Consider the following 21,917-nt stretch of genomic DNA (forward strand, 5'->3'; position numbering starts at 1 on the left):
TCCTTTACCTGGGAGTAAGCTCGGTTGCTGGCAATGGGGCTTCTTTCTGAGCAAACCCTCCTAGGATCGTGATTCACCCATTTGAAGCGTTGCACGGTTGCTTCACCAAGCTTACTCCTGAGTAACACGTGCCTCGGAGCCAACCGTTTTTTCTAAACGAAACCCTCAGTATTCAGGTTAAATTACCATGTTGGCACTTTGCGATAAATAAGTGGGTTTTGGGTTGCAATTTGGGCACTCGGTCTCGAAAAGGTTCACCATCACTATCCTATCTGTTCCGAAGTCAGGCCCAAATAGTTCACCATTTGGGAAGGGTTCGGGGTGTCTGGACTCTGCATTCTCTGGTTAGGCTTAGTGGGGGCTTTCAGGGCTTTGGACTCTCAGAGGATGTCAGTCACACACACACACACACCCCCTGCTCTGCTGCTCATTAGACACTTGCTGTTGTAGTTCTGCCAGTAGTGTGGAATGTAGGGTTTTTTGACCCTGGGGAGGCTGCATTTTCTCTGGACTCTGCGTTCAGATGATTTCTTTATTATGAAACAGCATCAGGAAAAAGCATTTAGACTTCTGTAGTCATATCCAAAGCCTAAGAAGCAAAGTGGCCTCCATTACACCCTACATCGTGCCCCACGTCACACAACACCACCCCTGACTACCAGTTCCCGGGGGGGGGGGGATCTCTCAGTCCCACGGTCCAGAGACAATGCATCCTCCCCTGAGGTCAGGACAACCTGCATTCCACTCTATTGCAGAACTACAACAGCAAGTATCTCATGAGCTGATAATGCATTGCCTGGGAAGCAAAAGTACAGAGAGTGAGAAAGGACAACCACAGCAATTAAGGAGGAGGGGGGAAGAGCAGAGAATGACAATCCCACATCCCAGCCAGGAAACATGGCAGGAGCAAACCAGAAATGGGCTGATCATGACACCCTTTATCAACAAGAACTTTCACAGGTTCTTATTCCAACTTAATACACGGGCCAAAATTCTATTATTTTGCCACTGTTTAATTCTATATAAATGCAACCTACTTATCCTTGGCCACATCAATCTCCATTGGAGACCTAGGAAATATTATATGACAGCACCCTGTGGCTTAACAAACAAATATGAAATTGCTTGAACAAATCAACAAACCTTTAATCTGTAACACAACTTTCTATCATTTAAGGATAAATAATAGTGAACATCTAGTGAATATATATGTATATGCAGCACAACTCAATTGTACAAAATCTTCAGTGCTGTTTTAAGAAAAAAAAGCACTCCGAACATTTGCCACCACTAACAGTGTCCAGTAACGAAAGAATAGCAAGAAAGTCCAAACTATGAATCAAGCAGGGCTTCTTTCTCTCATCTGGCCTTCTGCATCTGATGTAGCTGCTGCAGGTCTTCCCTCAATTTGGGCCCATAAGAAAATAAGTCATTCCCTCAATTAAGCTGTAGGCCTTCCTTCTCCTGCTGCAGGCCAGATCAACTGAGCCGGAGGGGGGGGGGGGGCTCTTGCAGTAGGTAATAAGTAAGCAAGCTTACCAACTGCACATGCTCAATGAGCTCTAATCCCCTGGGCCCTAAGATCCAAACAAAACAAAAAGACTAAAACGGCATGGGTTACATAAACAGGACCCATGAAGAGTGGCGGAGAAGTGGGAGGGGGCTATTTTGATGTATCCCCATTGCTGCCTCGACCATATTCCTGGTGGGACGGCTCTCTTTTCCAGGCCCTGCAAAACTGTGTTCAATATCCCCAGTGAAAGCATTCCACCAGGCAGAGGACATCTTCTGTCTGAGCTTTTGGTTGGTGTTGCAAGTTCTTCTTGTTGCCTTCCAATGCCTCCCTCCTGCCAAGCAGACCAGCATTAAGAACATAAGAACATAAGAACTAGCCTGCTGGATCAGACCAGAGTCCATCTAGTCCAGCACTCTGCTACTCGCAGTGGCCCACCAGGTGCCTTTGGGAGCTCACATGCAGGATGTGAAAGCAATGGCCTTCTGCTGCTGCTGCTGCTCCTGAGCACCTGGTCTGCTAAGGCATTTGCAATCTGAGATCAAGGAGGATCAAGATTGGGAGCCATAGATCGACTTCTCCTCCATCAATCTGTCCAAGCCCCTTTTAAAGCTATCCAGGTGAGTGGCCATCACCACCTCCTGTGGCAGCATGTTCCAAACACCACTCACACGTTGCGTGAAGAAGTGTTTCCTTTTATTAGTCCTAATTCTTCCCCCCAGCATTTTCAATGAATGCCACCTGGTTCTAGTATTGTGAGAAAGAGAGAAAAATTTATCTCTGTCAACATTTTCTACCCCATGCATAATTTTATAGACTTCGATCATATCCCCCCTCAGCCGTCTCCAAACTAAGGAGTCCCAAATGCTGCAGCCTCTCCTCTTAAGGAAGGTGCTCCAGTCCCTCAATCATCCTCGTTGCCCTTCTCTGCACTTTTTCTATCTTGTCTCCCTCTTTTCCAGGAACAGATATCTGCACCCTCCCTGCAGAGAAGGGCCCATGTGATGGCTACTTTCCAGTGTTTTACTATTCATCATCAAGTCACACCTGCAAGGGCTTCATCTATGGTGGCTGCGGCGGAAATGAGAACAGGTTTCCCACCCTGGAAATGTGTCTTTGGAGCTGCATGTACAAAGGTGAGCAGCGTCAGGGTTATGCACCTCTCCTGTATCCCATCTATCTGTGGTAGAAATAGTTTGTAAAGGGCTGTGGCTCACGGTTGGAGTGCCTGCTACATGTGCCAAAGTCCCAGGTATCTCCTGTGGAAAACGGATCATGTAGCACATCAAGTGATATGAAAGACCTCTGCTTGAAATCCACTGCTGGTCAAAATCAACAAGGATGTGACTAAGTTAAGGTGACCAGATGGTCACCTTTGTAAACCGGAAAGCAAGCGCGCGCGCATGTGCGCAGCTGCAGGAGCGCACGGCCTTCTGGGGCACTCCCGTTTCCCGCTCTGTCACAGAAGGCAGTGCGGCAGCCTTCCAAAAATCGGGACACTTGAAAAACCCGCGGGACGCGGGACAAATTGTTTTAAGGCGGGACTGTCCCGTCAAAAGCGGGACGTCTGGTCAGCCTAGACTAAGTGGAAAATGACTTCCTGAAAGGCAGAGGCCATTTTTAAATACTGCACCTGGGTTGTAATTTTGGGGGGTCTCCAGGTTCCAACGAGAGGATGACGACCCTACTCCCTCAGCCCTGCTGTCCTGTCTGTGTTTGAAATCCATCAGAAATCCCCTCCCCACCTTGTTTTTCAGACATTTGCAGGTTGCCAGTAAAACAGGGGCGCTGCAAACATCACAAGGTCAGGTACTTCTACAATCATACCAACAAAACCTGCGAGAAATTCACTTACGGTGGCTGCCGGGGCAACAAGAATCGGTTCCAGACCCTGGACAAGTGTCACACCAAATGCCTGTACCCAGGTAAGAGAGAGAGAGAGAGAGATTCAGGCCAAAGTGGTCCCTCAGCAGCAGCGTCTGAGAGCTCCTGGCTAAGAGATCCATCCACCAAGTAACCAAATATGTGCTATGGCATAATTGCTGGGGCTGCAACCCTGTCTGTGCTAACCCCAGGTTTATTAACAAATCGTGACTTACTTCTGAGTAAAGACGACAGAGCTGGGCTTAAAAAGTGTGAGTTCCTGATTCAATTCCCTGCCCATCTATTTCCGGGCACTGTGCAAAGTGTGGGTTCTAACAAGTGTTGTTGTTGTTGTTGTTGTTGTTGTTGTTGTTGTTGTTGTTGTTGTTGTTGTTGTTGTTGTTGTTGTTGATGATATTTATTCGAATTGATAAACCGCCCCACTCCCGGAGGGCTCAGGGCGGTGTACAACAACAAACAACAACACAAAACAAATTGAATAGCCCCGGTTAAAATAATACAAAACCTTAAAACTATTAAACTATAAAGCTACAGCAGCAGTAACCGTCAGTAAGCGATTAATAATAAGGGACATCTGGTACCAGACCCCAGTGGTCAGACCCTGGGAGGGAGGGGGTTGCCAACTCTGGGTTGGGAAATTCCTGGAGATTTGGGGGTGTAGCCTGGGGAGGACGTGGGGTGGAGAGGGGGAGGTCCTTAAGCAAGGCACAATGCCCTAGGAGGCTGGAAAAGGCCCTGCTGCTGGCAAGGAATCCCTCCCTCCAGCCTGTGCTGCCACCTCTCTAACAGCCAGTGGGGGAAATGGCAAACATAACAGGGACACCAGCAGCAGGTGCACTCTAATTTGGGGAGCCGGGTTTGATTCCCCGCTCTGCCACTTGAGCTGTGGAGGCTTATCTGGTGAATCAGATTAGCTTGTGCACTCCCACTCACGCCAGCTGGGCGACCTTGGGCTAGTCACAGTTCTTCGGAGCTCTCTCAGCCCCACCCACCTCACAGGGTGTTTGTTGGGGTGGGGTGAAGGGAAAAGAGATTGTCAGCCCCTTTGAGTCTCCTCACAGGAGAGAAAGGGAGGATGTAAATCCAAACTCTTCTCTTCTACATTTATGGGCATCTCACTGACTCCCCAGAGTCTTCCAGCTGAGTCGCGAGCCTTGTATCCGTGGTACCAACCTTCTAACAGTTCCTTTCCCCCCCTCGTACCCCTGCAGAGGTCTGCAAACTCCCCGCGGACCCCGGTCCTTGCGAGGCGCACATGCCTCGCTACTACTACGACCCACACAACAAATCCTGCGAGCTGTTCGTTTACGGCGGTTGCCAAGGCAACAGGAACCGGTTTTTCACTCTCCAGCAATGTGAGCATATTTGTCACCACCCAGGTAAGATGAGCTGGAAGGAAATCCCCCAGCTTTCAGATCAGAGGGGACAGGAACATTGTTTCGGCCCCAGAATCCAACCCTGGGAAGTGTGATGTAGTTGAGAGCCAGGGTGGCACGGTGGCTAATAACCATCTGTTATTCTGTTCCTGTCCCAAGCAGACCTTGCCGCCGTGATCCATGCAACGGTCACCTCCAGGCTAGACTATTGTAACTCGCTCTACACGGGCAGTGGTGGGATCCAAAAATTTTAATAACAGGTTCCCATGGTGGTGGATTCAAACAGTGGCATAGTGCCAATGGGGCTGGGTGGGGCACGATGGGGGCGTGGCCGGGCATTCCGGGGGCGGGGCATTAATAATTTCTCTGTTATTGTAAAAAACTCTTACTGTAAAAAATAGTTCCTAATTTCCAGCTGGTATCTTTCTGTCCATAATTTAAACTCATTATGGCAAGTCCTATCGTCTGCTGCCAACAGAAACAACGACTTCTCCTCTAATTGACTGCCTGTCAAATACTTAATACTTTCAAATACTTCATTTTGTCTGTAGAAATCAAACGAAGGATATTTTCCTTAAACAAGGATCTTTGCCATATTTCTAAAACATGTTTTTAAAACAGCCCAACAGGGAGAATGATCCCGTTTTCTACCTTCGCTAACCAGCCACATGGGAAACAACAGTACTTTATGATTTTTGGACCTAATGGAATTTCTAACGGAAAAGCAGACCCAATTAGTAACCCCCTCTCGGCACACACAAATAATTAGTAACCCACTCTTGGGAACTGGTGAGAACCTGCTGGATCCCACCTCTGTACGCGGACCTGCCCTTGCGCCTGATTCGGAGACTGAAACTGGTCCAACATGCAGCGGCACACTTGCTCACAGGGGGCACCTTTCGAGATCATATCCAGCCTGTGTTGCGCCAGCTCCATTGCCTCCCGGTTGAATTCCGAATCCTTTTTGAAGGTGTGGGTCTTGACCCTCAAGGCCTTACACGGTTTGGGACCCTCGTACCTTCGGGATCGCATTACCCCTTATGTCCCTACTCGGCCTCTGCACTTGGCAGAGGCCAATTTGCTGGTGGTCCCCTGCCCCTCAATGATGCAGCTGGCCTCCACACAGGCCAGGGCCTTTACGGCTCTGGTCCTGGCCTGGTGGAACACTCTTCCTCCAGCTGTCTGGGCCCTGCGGGATCTTGGAGAATTCCACAGGGCCTGTAAGATGGAGTTGTTCCACTGGGCCTTTGGAGGGTCCAGCCACTGGTGCCCCCCCTCTTTCTCTGCAGCAGAGGCGTAGGAGAAAGAGTCTTACTGGACTCTTCTTCTACTTCTTCTTCTTCTTCTTCTTCTTCTTCTTCTTCTTCTTCTTCTTCTTCTGCCAAGCTCACCAGGTGAGATCAGGAGTGAAGGCGGGGCGGGGGTTTGCATCAGGTCTGCAACCTGTGGCTCTCCAGACTAGTTCTTGGACTACAATTCCCATCAGCCCCTGCCAGCATGGCCAATTGCTGGCAGGGGCTGATGGGAATTGTAACTAGCTCATGGGCCTAATAAATCCTCTCAAGGCAGCAGACTCTTTCTAGGCTGCATGTTCGACAACCCTGATGCACAGCAACCCTCTTTTTCTGTGTTAGATATCTGTGTGCTGCCTGCAGACACGGGGCCCTGTTTCAACTACACCCGCATGTACCATTACTCCCCGGCGAGCAAAGAGTGCCTGCCCTTCCCTTACGGAGGCTGCCAGGGAAATGCCAACCGATTCCCCACATTAGAAGAATGCATCGAGACCTGCAGTAGGAAAGGTAAGAGAGCAGAGAAACTGGCCCTCCCCCTCCCCCAGCCTCACCTGCCTCACCAGGTGTCTGTTGTGGGAGAGGGTGATTGTAAGACTCCTTACAGAAGGGAACAAAAATCAACTTTTCTACTTCTCCTCCTCCCAATAACAGAGCAGTGACAGGGTCTTCAAAGCAGCGGCACCAGGACAATGCTGCCTTTCCCCCAAAAGGCTTTCAGTAATGTAGAAGGCTTTCACGGCCGGAATCACTGGGGTGCTGTGTGGTTTCCGGGCTGTATGGCTGTGTTCGAGCAGCATTCTCTCCTGACGTTTTGCCTGCATGTGTGGCTAGCATCTTCAGAGAAGGCATCTTCAGAGGATCTGATAGTAGGAATGGAAAGCAAGTGGAAACAGTATATATACTCCACTTGCTTTCCATTCCTACTATCAGATCCTCTGAAGATGCTGCCAGCCACAGATGCAGGCGAAATGTCAGGAGAGAATGCTGCTAGAACACGACCAGACAGCCCGGAAACCACACAGCACCCCAGGCTTTCAGTAACTTGGCTGGCTTTGTGCTACTGATATTGTTCTTGGCCCATTATGCACGGAGCACTTACCACAACCAGAAGTAGCATTCACCACGAGGCCTTTGCTTTGGGGCATGTTTGCTGCTGTTACTAACTGCCAGGTTTTCATGTGCTTTTCACTCTGCCTGCAGCAGGGCAGGTGTTCAGCAGCGTCACTTGTTACAAGAAATCTTGCCCCGAGGGACATTTTCCCTTGCCGTGCGGCAGACACCTTGTGCCTAATGGGCCTTAATTACAGGCTTTTATGCTTTTATTGTTTTATTTTTAATTTAAAATATCCTGGTCCCTCAAAACAAAACAAAAACCTGGAGGGCTGAAATTGTAAATGTGGATTTTAACATCCCCTCTGGAGACTGATTTGCTTAATGGTTCCATATTGACTTTTATTTTTTTTTGAAGGAGGGAGGGGTTTTTGTTAATTGCATTTCAGATGCTCTGAAGGGAGTTCATAAGATGAAAAGGGGGGGCACAAGCAGTGGTGGGATCCAAAAATTGTAGTAACAGGTTCCCATGGTGGTGGGATTCAAACAGTGGCGTAGCGCCAATGGAACAGACGGAGACGCGATAGAGGGCGTGGTCGGGCGTTGTTGTTCAGGGACAGGAGCATTCCTGGGCGGGGCTGTGGCAAGGATTACTGCAGCCAAGGCAATATTGTACGCGACATAGGTGAATGCAGATACCGCGCAGGCATGAGCTGCTTACTGCACGCCGGTTTACCTCCTGCTAGACTGCTTCCAGTTCTGCGCGCTACTGCTGAGAGGAGGGGCGTAACTAAGGCAGAAATCACGTGGCAAAACCACCCATTAGTAACCCCCTCTCAGCACACATAAATAATTAGTAACCTACTCTCACGAACCTGTGAGAACCTGCTGGATCCCACCTCTGGGCACAAGTGCTTGAGTAAACATTTCTCCCACTGGGGCCCGTCCACGGCTGCGTGCGGATTTGGCTGGAGCGCCCACATTCGTTCCACTGCACCCTGATTCCTCTACTTGGTCCCACAGACATCTGCAAACTTCCGCAAGATCCCGGCCCCTGCTCTGGCCACATTCCCAGATTCTACTACAACTCGCTCAACAAGACGTGCGAGCAATTCGTTTACGGCGGCTGCGAAGGGAACGACAACAGGTTTGAAACCCAGACGGAATGTGCTTGGAAATGTCGGAATCCAGGTAAGAGCAAGCAAGACGGACTGACGCGACTTGTGTCTCTCTGGCTGGGCAGGAGCAGCAAACCAGGCTGCTAGAACTTTTCTGGCAATATAAGCGACAGGGAGGCAAAGAAGTTGCATTAATTGCCAAAGGTGGCATCGCATCTCCTCCTGTATTTACCAAAGGCAAGAGATGCTGTGTGGTTTCCGGGCTGTATGGCCATGTTCTAGCAGCATTCTCTCCTGACGTTTCGCCTGCATCTGTGGCTGGCATCTTCTGAAGATCCTCTGAAGATGCCAGCCACAGATGCAGGCGAAACGTCAGGAGAGAATGCTGCTAGAACACGGCCATACAGCCCGGAAACCACACAGCACCCCAGTGATTCCGGCCATGAAAGCCTTCGACAATACAAAGGCAAGATATCTGGGATATCAAAGGCATACAATACAAAGGCGAGATATCTGGGAAACCACACATGCATTAAATGACACAGCCCTTCAGAGACAGATTATGAAAAAGGAAGAGGCGTGCTGGGGGAAAGACATGAATGAAAACATGCATGTCCTGCAGTCCAGAAGAGACATCTACAGCTCTTCCACAGTCAAACTAGATATTATGGCCTTCTGCTGCTGCTGCTGCTCCTGAGCACCTGGTCTGCTAAGGCATTTGCAATCTCAGATCAAGGAGGATCAAGATTGATAGCCATATTAAAACAATTAAAACAATAAGAACCAAACCACAGATGGCAACTTAGAGAAAGGATCTCCCACCCTCCCAGGAGGGGACTAGATGTACCAATAATGGCAGCCAGTGAAGATGGCATTCAGGGGACGGCAGAGATAGCAAATCAGCAGGTAGCCTCCCCAAAAGCCCGGTGGAACAACTCAGTTTTACAGGCCCTATGGAACTGTCCAAGGTACTGCAGGGCCCTGATGGTTGAAGAAAGAGCATTCCACCAGGCAGGGGCCACAAGGACGTAGGTAAGGAGGGGGGGGGGGTTCCTCGGGTTCAAACTCCCTCCATTCATGTCCGAAGCTCCACCCCCCTGTTTGTGGATTTTAAAAACATTTTTAGTGTATTTTCAGTTTTTGGCCTGCAAGGGGTGCATTGTTTAGGCACCAACCTTTCAGGGATTGTTTGGGGGATTCTCCTGATGATAATACCCAGGTTTGGTGAGGTTTGATTCAGGGGGTCCAAAGTTATGGACTCCAAAAGGGGGTGCCCCCATCCTCCACTATTTCCAATGGGAGTTAATAGAAGGTGGGGGCTCCAACTTTGAGGGTCCATAACTTTGGACCCCCTGAACCAAAATTCACCAAACCTGGGTGGTATCATTAGGAGAGTCTCCTAAAGATACTCTGAAGGTTTGGTGCTTCTAGCTTAACAATTGCACCCCTGACAGCAGGCACCCGCCAAATTTCCCCAGATTTTCCTTTTAAATCCACCCCCTTCGGCACGGATTTAAAGGGAGAATCTGAGGTCCTCAGTTTATAAGAAGAAGACGACTTTGGATTTATATCCCCCCTTTTCTCTCCTGTAGGAGACTCAAAGGGGCTGACAATCTCCTTGCCCTTCCCCCCGCACAACAAACACCCTGTGAGGTGGGTGGGGCTGAGAGAGCTCCGAGAAGCTGTGACTAGCCCAAGGTCACCCAGCTGGCATGTGTGGGAGTGCACAGGCTAATCTGAATTCCCCAGATAAGCCTCTACAGCTCAGGCGGCAGAGCTGGGAATCAAACCCGGTTCCTCCAGATTACAATGCACCTGCTCTTGACCACTACGCCCCATTGAAAGTGATGCTGCTTCAGGGTGGGGGATAATCCACCCCAAAACAGCATCACTTTCAATGTTGTTTAACTGGAGATCCCAGATTCTCCCTTTAAGGTGGATTTAAAAGGAGAATTTGCCATCATCATAATTGAAAGTGATGCTGTTTGGGGGTGGATTCCAGCATCACAGCGGCTGCCGGGGGGGGGGGGCGCAAAACTCAGATTTTGCACCGGGCTCCATTTTTCCTCTATGTCTCTGCCCAGAGGGGAGGGCAGAAGGAACTGCTGGCCGCTGGCTGGGAGCCCAGCTGGTGGGGGGCAGGGCAGGGCAGGGCAGGGCAGGGCAGGGCAGGGCAGGGCAGGCCCCCCCCCCCCACCCCCCCCCCCCCCCACCCCCCCCCCCCCCCACCCCCCCCCCCCCCCACCCCCCCCCCCCCCCACCCCCCCCCCCCCCCACCCCCCCCCCCCCCCACCCCCCCCCCCCCCCACCCCCCCCCCCCCCCACCCCCCCCCCCCCCCACCCCCCCCCCCCCCCACCCCCCCCCCCCCCCACCCCCCCCCCCCCCCACCCCCCCCCCCCCCCACCCCCCCCCCCCCCCACCCCCCCCCCCCCCCACCCCCCCCCCCCCCCACCCCCCCCCCCCCCCACCCCCCCCCCCCCCCACCCCCCCCCCCCCCCACCCCCCCCCCCCCCCACCCCCCCCCCCCCCCACCCCCCCCCCCCCCCACCCCCCCCCCCCCCCACCCCCCCCCCCCCCCACCAGGGCAGGGCAGGGCAGGGCAGGGCAGGGCAGGGCAGGGCAGGGCAGGGCAGGGCAGGGCAGGGCAGGGCAGGGCAGGGCAGGGCAGGGCAGGGCAGGGCAGGGCAGGGCAGGGCAGGGCAGGGCAGGGCAGGGCAGGGCAGGGCAGGGCAGGGCAGGGCAGGGCAGGGCAGGGCAGGGCAGGGCAGGGCAGGGCAGGGCAGGGCAGGGCAGGGGAGTCTGCCATCCACGGCCTCAGAAAGCTGCTTTTATAAGCGCTAGGAAGGGGCGGGGTTTGGGGAGGCGTGGCCATGCCCTAGGGGTGGGTGGGGGTGTGGCCCCACCCTGACCCCCCCCATAAAAAATCTATACCTAAGTCCCTGAGGGGCCAAGGCCGTAAAAGCCCTGGCCCAAGCAGAGGCCAGCTGCATCATTGAGGGGCCGAGGACCACCAGTAAAATGGCCTCCACTGAACGCAAAGGTTGGGTAGGGATGTAGGGGAAAGGCAGAATTCAGCCACTTTAAAATAACTCATCTGTGGTATTCTGCCATGTGGATTGAGCAAGAAAATTTGTTAACCATGTTACATTTTTAATCTTTGGGTTCAGTACTACATAGGCGGAGTTTGACTCCTTGACTCTTACAGGATACACTGCTTGTTGGGAAGGAGTCACACTTGTGTCACATTTGGTAGCCCTTCCTACAATCATAGAGTTGGAAGAGACCAGAAGGGCCATCTTGTCCAACCCCCTGCCATGCAGGAACACACAATCAAAGCACTCCCAACATGTGTTCATCCAGCCTCTGTTTAAAAACCTCCAAAGAAGGAAACTCTACCACTGTCGAACAGCCCTGACAGTCAGGAAGTTCTTCCTAATGTTTAGGTGGAATCTCTTTTCCTTCACTTTGAATCCATCACTCCTTGTTCTCGTCTCTGATGCAGCAGAAAACAAGCTTGCTCCCTCTTCGACATGGCATCCCTTCAAATATTGAAACATAGCTATCATGTCCCCCCTTAACCTTTGCTTCTCCAGACAAAACAGACTTCTCCCCAGCTCCCTAAGCCTCTCTTTGCAGAGCACGAATTTCAGACCTTTGACCATTTCAGACCTTTGACCCGTTCCAGCCAGTCAATTTTCCTGTACCATTTGCCATAATCTCTGCTCTGTATTTCCAGATATTTGCAAACTGCCTCCAGAGACAGGCCCATGCAGAGCCGCCCGACTGAGATACTATTACAACCCCCGTACTCAAAAGTGTGAGATATTCACTTATGGGGGCTGCAAGGGCAACGAGAACCAGTTTGAAACTCTGGAGGAGTGCGAACATGCCTGCAAGAAACCAAGTAAGCAAACAAACTCAGCCCACCCTGTTCCCCCACGCAAGCGGTCCTGAGTCTTTTTAAGCACTTTTTAAAGCTGGCTTTAGTTTTGTGATTCCCACAATATTGTGGGAAGGAAACGAGGAGATGGTACGTTTACCTTCAGGCTAAATGATTCGTAGTCTGTGATTTTAAGAGTTTTCAAAGTGGTTTTCTGTATTTTACTCTCTTTGGGAATCCTCTGCAAAATTCCTTGCAGAAAGTTTGATTAAAGCTGCAAGACCACATTTGACGTATCGCTGCTTTTATTTAAAAGAATTTGGGGGGAAGTTTGGTTGCCATCATAATCACATATAGCATGATTTGCCGATAAGTACCCAGTGCTGTTTTTGGCTTTAAGAATTTAGGCTTCATTGTGGGGAGAGACTGTTACACATTCACTCAGGATTACATACCGGAGAAGTAACTTCATGTAGGTTCTCTGGCGCTTTTTTCCAGTTGGCATATTTATTTATTTTATTTATTTGTTTCTTAAATTCCTACACCGCCTGATCCCCGAAGGGGTCCGGGCGGTGTACAACATAAAATTCAAACAGTACTGAACAAGGAGCAAATCATACAACACAATAAACAATCACATAGGCTCCATCCAATTAATAATCAATAAAACATTCTAAAGCTTCATATAAAACAGCGGTTAATAATTAAATAAATAAATAAGCAAGAGGCGTCCAAAAAAAAAACCCCCTTTAAAACCTACTCCAAGAAGTAGGAAGGGCGGGATAGAAGTTTAAATAAATAAATAAATAAATAAATAAATAAATAAATAAATAAATAAATAAGAAAGAAAGAAAGAAAGAAAGAAAGAAAGAAAGAAAGAAAGAAAGAAAGAAAGAAAGAAAGAAAGAAAGAAAGAAAGAAAGAAAGAAAGAAAGAAAGAAAGAAAGAAAGGAGGAACGGCGGGCCCCTCAATATTTGGTATTTTCCCCCACTCCCAATTGAGGTTTTTCTGTCTGGCATTCCGAGACACCTGCTCTCCAACTTCTCTGACCTTGCCTAACTCAGAAAGCTTTGTCCCAATAACTTCCACCCCTTCAGGTGTTTTCTCTCGCTACAACCTACAGGAAGGTGGACTGTATGGTATTATACCTGTGGAACTCCCTCCCTTCCCCAAGCTCCACCCTCTCCAGACTGTACTCCCCCTCCCAAATCTCTAGGAATGTCCCCGGGGTGCATTTGGGGGTTCTGTTGATTCCCCAGCTCCTGCCCTCCCTCCCTTCTGCCCTCTAAGCAGCCCTCTCTGTCCCGTGGCTGCAGGTCTGTGTCGACTCCCCCTGAACGCCAGGCAGGAGAATGCTTCAATTGCCATGTATTACTACAACCCAGCCAAACAGGCCTGTGAGAAGTCCCTGTATGGAGTCCACAAGGGCAACCCAAACAGATTTGCAACTCGGGTGGAATGCTGGGAAACCTGCAGAGATCCCGGTAAGTGCTGACGGGCTGTCTGGGCCAGAGGGGAAGGCCCACCTGGTCCCCGGGGCAGACAGAACAGGACATTCAGAAAGCCCATGTTGGGGTGGAGGCAGTGGTGGGATCCAAAAATTTTAGTGAAAGGTTCCCATGGTGGTGGGATTCAAACTGTGGGGTAGCACCAATGGGGATGGGCGTGGCACGTCGGGGCGTGGCCAGGCATTCTGGGGGCGGAGCATTCCTGGGCGGGGCTTAGGCAAGGACGCAGCCACTGCGCCGGTCCTTGGCCAGGACACGAATGCACGCAGGCGCAGGCTGCCACGCACACCGGCGCACCTCCTGCTAGACTGCTTCAAGTTCTGCGCGCTACTGCTGAGAGGAGGGGCGTAACTAAGGCCAAAATCACGTGGCAAAACCACCCATTAGTAACCCTCTCTCGGCACACACAAATAATTAGTAACCTACTCTCGGGAACCTGTGAGAACCTGCTGGATCCCACTTCTAGGGTGAGGCATATTTGTGTCTGTCCTGTGGGGGGAGCAGTAAACATTAAAAGCAGCAGTAATTAGTTCCTTTGTAGGTGTGGCTATCACGTTCACAACTGTATTTGCAACCACATTTGCATGTTTCTGGGTGGAGTTCATTGGCAATTGCATTTAAATGTCTCTGGTTTTTGCTTTTGGGTTTTTTTAGTTCTGGTAGCCAGGTTTTGTTGATTTTCAGACTCTCTTCCTTTTTAACTGCCTCATTGTTTGTGGATTTCAGTGGCTTCCCAGTTTGTGGATTTCAGTGGCCTCCCTGTATGGCACTGGCGTAATGCCCATTGGGCAAGGTGGGCAGCTGCCCAGGGCATCACCTTGTGGGGGGCATCAAAATGCTGGGTTCGTTTTTGGGTATTTTAGTGGTTTTCCATTTTTGGCCTGCAGGGGGCGCAGTATTTAGGCTAGCGGCACCAAAATTTCAGCGTATCATCAGGAGACTATCCTTATGCAACCCCCCAAGTTTGGTGAGGTTTGGTTCAGGGAGTCCAAAGTTATGGACTCCCAAAGGGGGTGCCTCTATCCCCCATTGTTTCCAATGGGAGCTAATAGGAGATGGGGGCTACAGTTTTGAGGGTGCATAATTTTGGCCCCCCTGAACCAAACTGCACCAGACTTGGGGGGTACCATTAGGGCCGTCTCCTGATGATATGCTGAAGTTTTGGTGCTGATATGTCTAAAAATGCACCCCCTGCAGGTACCAATGTCCTGGTGCAAAAAAAAATTGGTTGTGGTGGAGTGGCCGCCCATGGGGGGGGGGCATCCAACTCAGGTTTTGCCCAGGGCTACAGTTTTCCCGGGGCTGCCTCGTTACGCCCCTGCTGTATGGTCCAGTCTAGCCCAATCTCATTAAGCCTCAGAAGCTGAGTAGGGCTGGTCTTAGCTAATACTTGGATGGAAGACCACCAAGGAGTGAGAGAGTTGCTACACAGGCAATAGCAGACCACCTCTTAATACCTCATATAGAGTTGGAAGATAAGAGGAGAAGAGAAGAGTTTGGATATATATCCCCCCTTTCTCTCCTGCAGGACACTCAAAGGGGCTGACAATCTCCTTGCCCTTCCCTCCTCACAACAAACACCCTGTGAGGTAGGTGGGGCTGAGAGAGCTCCGAAAAGCTGTGACTAGCCCAAGGTCACCCAGCTGGCGTGTGTGGGAGTGTAAAGGCTAATCTGAATTCCCCAGATAAGCTTCCACAACTCAAGGGGCAGAGCTGGGAATCAAACCTGGTTCCTCCAGATCAGAGTGCACCTGCTCTTAGCCACTACGCCACTGCTGCTCCACAAGATCTTGAAAACACTCCAGAGTTACCATAAATCAGCTGCAACTTGATGGCTCTTTCCAACCTCACCCGTTGCCATTTTCTCAAGGACTGTGGCGGCCACTATGGGCATTTGGCATATCTCCGTTGGGTAGTTCAGGAGCTGGGGGCTTCTGGCATGGAACTCATTCTCTGCTACGCCTCCTCCAGTTCTCCACCAGGCCTTTCTCCACCAGCCTCACACAGACGCCCTCAGTCACTCTCTTCTGAGCAGCAGTGGCGTAGGAGGTTAAGAGCTCATGTATCTAATCTGGAGGAACCGGGTTTGATTCCCAGCTCTGCCGCCTGAGCTGTGGAGGCTTATCGGGGGAGTTCAGACTAGCCTGTGCACTCCCACACATGCCAGCTGGGTGACCTTGGGCTAGTCACAGCTTCTCTGAGCTCTCTCAGCCCCACCTCCCTCACAGGGTGTTTGTTGTGAGGGGGGAAGGGCAAGGAGATTGTCAGCCCCTTTGAGTCTCCTGCAGGAGAGAAAGGGGGGATATAAATCCAAACTCTTCTTCTTCTTCTCTGTGGCTGCAGATATCTGCAAGCTCCCCAAGGATCCCGGCGCATGTGAAGAGCGTGTCCTCAGGTTCTACTACGACGCCACCACCAGGCTGTGCACGGCTTTCAACTACACCGGCTGCAAGGGGAATAAGAATAACTTTGCCACCAAAGAGGAATGCCGACAGACCTGTCAGGGCCCAGGTGAGCAGGAGGCAGGTCCTGCCAGGTGGGCACAAGTGGGTCAGGATAAGACACATTGCTGTGAAGGAAGAGGCCTTTTGGAGGAGGAGGAGGAGGAGGAGGAGGAGGAGGTGGTGGAATTGGGATTGATACCCTGCTTTTCTCAACCTTAAGACAGTTTACAAGATCCTGTCCCTTCCTCTCCTCACAACAGATACCTGGTGAAGTAGGAGGGGCTGAGAAGGTTCGTAGAGAACTGGTACTAGCCAAAGGTTACCCCAGCAGGCTTCATGTGCAGGAGTGGGTAAATCATTCCTGATTCTCTAGATTTAAGTCCACTGTCCACTTGGAGGAGCAGGGAAACAAATCTGGTTCGCCAGATTATTTATTTATATATTTTATTTATTATTTGGATTTTTATACCGCCCCATCCCCAAGGGGCTCCGGGCGGTGCACAACATACAACCTTAGTACAGTTTATAATATAATTACTAAAACCTTTAAAAAATAGCAATAAGAACAGTAAGAGGCGTCCAACAAAACCCCATATTTAAAATCCTCCCCAAGAGGGAGGGACGGCGAGTCCCATTAAATAAATAGGGCCCAGATGTAAAGAGCATAGAAAGGGGGGGCACCTTCAGCGGCCGGTCCCTCCAAAGGCCCAGCGGAACAACTCCGTTGTACAGGCCCTGTGGAACTCACCGAGATCCCGCAGGGCCCGGACAGCTGGAGGAAGAGTGTTCCACCAGGCCGGGGCCAGAGCCATAAAGGCCCTGGCCCAGGTGGAGGCCAGCCACATCATTGAGGGGCCAGGGACCACCAGTAGATTGGCCTCAGCCGAACGGAGAGGCTGTGCAGGGACATATGGGGTAATGCGGTCCCGAAGATACGAGGGTCCCAGGCCGCGTAAGGCCTTAAATTAGAGTTTGCCACTCATGTGGAGAGTTTGCCACTCATGTGGAGAAGTGGGGAATCGAACCTGGTTCTCCAGACTAGAGTTCTAGGAGCAGCAGTGGCGTAGGAGGTTAAGAGCTCGTGTATCTAATCTGGAGGAACCGGGTTTGATTCCCCGCTCTGCCGCCTGAGCTGTGGAGGCGTATCTGGGGAATTCAGATTAGCCTGTGCGCTCCCACACATGCCAGCTGGGTGACCTTGGGCTAGTCACAGCTTCTCGGAGCTCTCTCAGCCCCACCCACCTCACAGGGTGTTTGTTGTGAGGGGGGAAGGGCAAGGAGATTGTCAGCCCCTTTGAGTCTCCTGCAGGAGAGAAAGGGGGGATATAAATCCAAACTCCTCCTCCCCCTCCTCCTCCTCCTCCTCCTCCTCCTCCTCCTCCTCCTCTTCTTCTTCTTCTTCTTCTTCTTCTTCTTCTTCTTCTTCTTCTTCTTCTTCTTCTTCTTCTTCTTCTTCTTCTTCTTCTTCTTCTTCTTCTTCTTCTTCTTCTATGGCCTGGGCTTGCTGGATTTGGCAAGGAAGGATCCTTGTCCTGTTGGTGTGTGCACAGACTGTCTCACAACCCCAGAGGTTTTCTTCTGACCGAGCTGCTCTTGAACTGCAGAGAAACCTGGTTCCTGCCCGCGGGGATTTCCGGGGAGCTGCCAAGTGACTTGCCAGAAGGACTGCGACTGCCCCGGCGCCAAGAAGTGCTGTTTCACCGGATGTGGCCAAGTGTGTCTGGAGCCAGTGAAAGGTAAGCTGGGGCGAAGGGTTAGGGTTAGGGGGGGGAGTGGCAGAGAAATGCAGGTGGGGCGTGCACAAGAGGGAGAACAGCCAGGGAGAGTGCCAACTTGCCACACCCCCCCCCAGAGAAGAGGGTTCCATGGCTCAGAGGCAGGGCATCTGCTTGGCATGAGGTTTAAGCCCTGGCCCTTCCGCACACGCAGAATAATGCGCTTTCGGTCCACTTTCATTGCACTTCGTAGCTGTGCGGAATCGCAAAATCCACTTGCAAACAATTGTGAAAGTGGGGTGCTGTGTGTATGGCCGTGTTCTAGCAGCATTCTCTCCTGACGTTTCGCCTGCATCTGTGGCTGGCATCTTCGGAGGATCAGAGGATCAGATCCTCGGAAGGTGCCAGCCACAGATGCAGGCGGAACGTCAGAAGAGAATGCTGCTAGAACAATGCTGGCGAGCCTTTGGCACTCCAGATGTTATGGACTACAATTCCCATCAGCCCCTGTGTGGCATGGCCAATTGGCCATGCTGGCAGGGGCTGATGGGAATTGTAGTCCATAACATCTGGAGCGCCAAAGGTTCGCCACCACGGTGCTAGAACATGGCCATACAGCCCGGAAACCACCCAGCACCCCAGTGATTCCGACCGTGAAAGCCTTCGACAATAAATTGTGAAAGTGGTTTGAAAGGATCAGAGGGCAGAGGGCACGGAAGGCCTCCTCCTGGGACCCCGGAGCGCCACTGCCAGTCTGAGCAGGCAACACTGGACTCAGTGGACTCAGGGCCTGATTCATCCAAAAGCAGTTTCAGGTGTTCAGACTGGGGGGGGGGGGGATCACAGGTTCAGCCCCCAACATCTCCGATAAAAAGTGACCAGGTAAGAGGTGATGTTTGGTTGCCAGATCCAGGTGGGGAAACGCCTGGAGGTTTGGGGGATGAGATCTCCAAAATTGGGGTGCTGCAGAGGGGAGGGGCTTATAACGCTCTAGAGTCCACCTTCTAAAGCAGCCGTTTCCTCCAGTGAGCAGGTCTCTCTTGCCTGGAGGTCAGTTGTAGTCCCAGAAGGATGGACTTTTCTGGGTCAGGATGAAGTGACCGAGGCCTGCTCTGGCCTTCCTCGTGCCTGGATGCAGAGGAGGAATTTGTTTGTTTGTTTGTTTATTATTTAGATTTTTATACCACCCTATCCCCGAGGGGCTCTGGGCGGGGTACAACAAAACTAATGCAAAACAAGTTTGGGAGCAAAACTATACAATTAAAACAACAGCAGCCCATAGAAGCACCATCGTTAAAATATACTAAATTTCATTAAAAACAACGGTAATACCATAATAGAAGGCGCCCGGTAAACCCTTTTCCTTAAAACCCTCCCCTAGGGAGCGGCCGGACTCCTCCATAGGAGGGTAATCTAGATGTAACCGAGCAGGGGCGCCATACTCAGAGGATGGTTGCTCCAAAGGCCCGGCGGAACAACTCAGTCTTACAGGCCCTGTGGAATTCTCCAAGATCCCGCAGGGCCCGGACAGCTGGAGGAAGAGTGTTCCACCAGGCCGGGGCCAGGGCCGTGAAGGCCCTGGTCCGTGTGGAGGCCAGCCGCATCATGGAGGGGCCGGGGACCACCAGTAAATTAGCCTCTGCTGAACGCAGAATTAGGACTGTTCTGTGAAGGGAGGGGATCCAGCGCGAGGCAGCAGCTGGAAATGAGGACCACCCTACTGGGCATCTTCAGCCAGAAGTTTTTCTTCTGCTGGGACACCCATACTTAGAAACACAGAGGTGGAAGGGACCCCCAAGAGTCATCTAGTCCAACCCTCTGCACAATACAGGACATTCGTAACTGCCTTTCCCTCCCTGCTCCATGGCCAAAGGAAAACCATAACCCCCTGCAAGATGCCTGGCCAGTCTGACCTGGAGGAGAAGTCCTGCCTGACCCCAAAGTCAGCATCACGCCGGGTCTACAAGAAAGGGCCACCACAGCCAAGCTCTGACTCAGCCCTTCCTCCCCACGCTCTGATGACCTACCTAAGTTCCCCAAATCAGCAAAGCTGTCTGGTGGCCACCTGGCCTTTGCTTAAAAAAACCTCCCAAGAAGGAGAGCCTACCATACATTGAAAATGCTGGGGGGAAGAGTTAGGACTAATAAAAGGAAACACTTCTTCACGCAACGGCTGATTGGTGTTTGGAATATGCTGCCACAGGAGGGGGTGATGGCCACTAACCTGGATAGCTTTAAAAGGGGCTTGGACAGATTTATAGAGGAGAAGTCGATCTATGGCTCCCAATCTTGATCCTCTTTGATCTGAGATTGCAAATGCCTTAACAGTCCAGGTGCTCGGGAGCAACAGCCGCAGAAGGCCATTGCTTTCACCTCCTGCACGTGAGCTCCCAAAGGCACCTGGTGGGCCACTGCGAGTAGCAGAGAGCTGGACTAGATGGACTCTGGTCTGATCCAGCTGGCTTGTTCTTATGTTCTTATGTTCTTACCCCCTCCCAAGGATGCCCGACCCACTGAGGAACCAGTCAAACTGTCAGGAAGTTCTTCCTAATGTTTAGCTGAAAACTCTTGATTTAATTTCAACTCTGGTTGGTTCTGGTCCGACCTTCTGAGGGAACAGAAAACAACTCCACCCCCTCCTCTCTGCGACAGCCCTTCAAGTATTTGAAGGCGGTTTTCATATCACCTGTCAGTCATCCCTTCTCCAGGCTAAACATTCCCAGCTCCTTCAACCTTTCCTCGGTCTTGGTCCCCAGACCACTCGCCGTTTTTGTTGCTCTCCTCTGGACACGTTCCAGCATGTCAACTCCCTTCTTGAATCGTAGTGCCCAAAACTGAACAAGGTCCTCCAACGGGAGCAAAGTGATGCCATCTGGACACTATACTTCTATTGATGCAGCCCAAGATCGTATTTGCCTTTTTAGTTGCAACATCACACAGCTGACTCATGTTCAGCGTATGGTCTACTATGACTCCGAGATCCTTTCAAGCATACTATTGCCAAGAGAAATCTTCCTCCACCTTAAAATTACACGTTTGATTTTTTCCTGCCTGAATGCAAAAATTTGCAGTTGCATGTGTCGAAATTCATTTTGTTTGTTGTGGCCCCGCTTTCCAGCCTGCCGAGATCAAAATGAATCTCGGCTCTGTCTTCGACCGTATTTGCTACCCCTCCTAATTTCATGTCATCTGCAAATTTAATAAGCATCTGCTCTATACTTTCATCCAAGTCGTTTGTAAAGATGCTGCACGATGCTGGGCCCAGGACGGATCCCTGAGGCACGTCAGTTGACCAGTATGTTGACAGCAACATATTTTTGAAGTCTTTCGCATCCAGAATCAACCGGCTGTTGTGAATTTTCCAGGCTGTGTGGCCGTGGTCTGGTCGTTTTTGCTTCTAACATTTCACCTGCATCTGTGGCTGGCATAAGAACATAAGAACATAAGAACGAGCCTGCTGGATCAGCCCAGAGTCCATCTAGTCCAGCATTCTGCTACTCGCAGTGGCCCACCAGGTGTCTTTGGGAGCTCACCTGCAGGAGGTGAAAGCAATGGCCTTCTGCTGCTGCTGCTGCTCCTGAGCACCTGGTCTGCTAAGGCATTTGCAGTCTCAGATCAAGGAGGATCAAGATTGGTAGCCAGAGATCAACTTCTCCTCCATAAATCTGTCCAAGCCCCTTTTAAAGCTATCCAGGTTAGTGGCCATCACCCCCTCCTGTGGCAGTAGATTCCAAACACCAATCACACGTTGCGTGAAGAAGTGTTTCCTTTTATTAGTCCTAATTCTTCCCCCCAGCATTTTCAATGGATGCCCCCTGGTTCTAGTATTGTGAGAAAGAGAGAAAAATGTCTGTCTGTCAACATTTTCTACCCCATGTATAATTTTATAGACTTCAATCATATCCCCCCTCAGACGTCTCCTCTCCAAACTAAAGAGTCCCAAACGCTGCAGCCTCTCCTCATAAGGAAGGTGCTCCAATCCCTCAATCATCCTCGTTGCCCTTCTCAAAAGGTCAACCAGGAGGCATCTTCAGAGGCACGTTACGGTCAGGCGTCTTACTGTGACGTGTGTCCGAAGATGCCAGCCACAGATCTAGGTGAAATGTTAGGAGCGGGGCAGCGAATCGACCTG

At 51.2% G+C, this 21,917-nt stretch overlaps 1 protein-coding gene across 3 annotated transcripts in view; it reads left to right on the forward strand.

Annotated features, from left to right (window-relative positions):
- Positions 1-21,917, forward strand: part of LOC125433917 (papilin-like) — a 32,775-nt gene that overhangs the window by 5,537 nt on the left and 5,321 nt on the right. For 2 of the 3 annotated variants that reach the window (XM_048498846.1, XM_048498848.1), the window contains exons 2-10: positions 2,476-2,649; positions 3,271-3,438; positions 4,609-4,776; positions 6,408-6,575; positions 8,142-8,309; positions 11,974-12,141; positions 13,435-13,602; positions 15,970-16,137; positions 17,675-17,806. In XM_048498846.1, the coding sequence (XP_048354803.1) occupies positions 2,476-2,649; positions 3,271-3,438; positions 4,609-4,776; positions 6,408-6,575; positions 8,142-8,309; positions 11,974-12,141; positions 13,435-13,602; positions 15,970-16,137; positions 17,675-17,806 (1,482 nt within the window). The remainder of the gene's footprint in view (positions 1-2,475; positions 2,650-3,270; positions 3,439-4,608; positions 4,777-6,407; positions 6,576-8,141; positions 8,310-11,973; positions 12,142-13,434; positions 13,603-15,969; positions 16,138-17,674; positions 17,807-21,917) is intronic. The other variant, XM_048498847.1, reaches the window with a different exon arrangement.

Source organism: Sphaerodactylus townsendi, linkage group LG05, assembly GCF_021028975.2.
Source record: "Sphaerodactylus townsendi isolate TG3544 linkage group LG05, MPM_Stown_v2.3, whole genome shotgun sequence".
Lineage (NCBI taxonomy): Eukaryota > Metazoa > Chordata > Lepidosauria > Squamata > Sphaerodactylidae > Sphaerodactylus > Sphaerodactylus townsendi.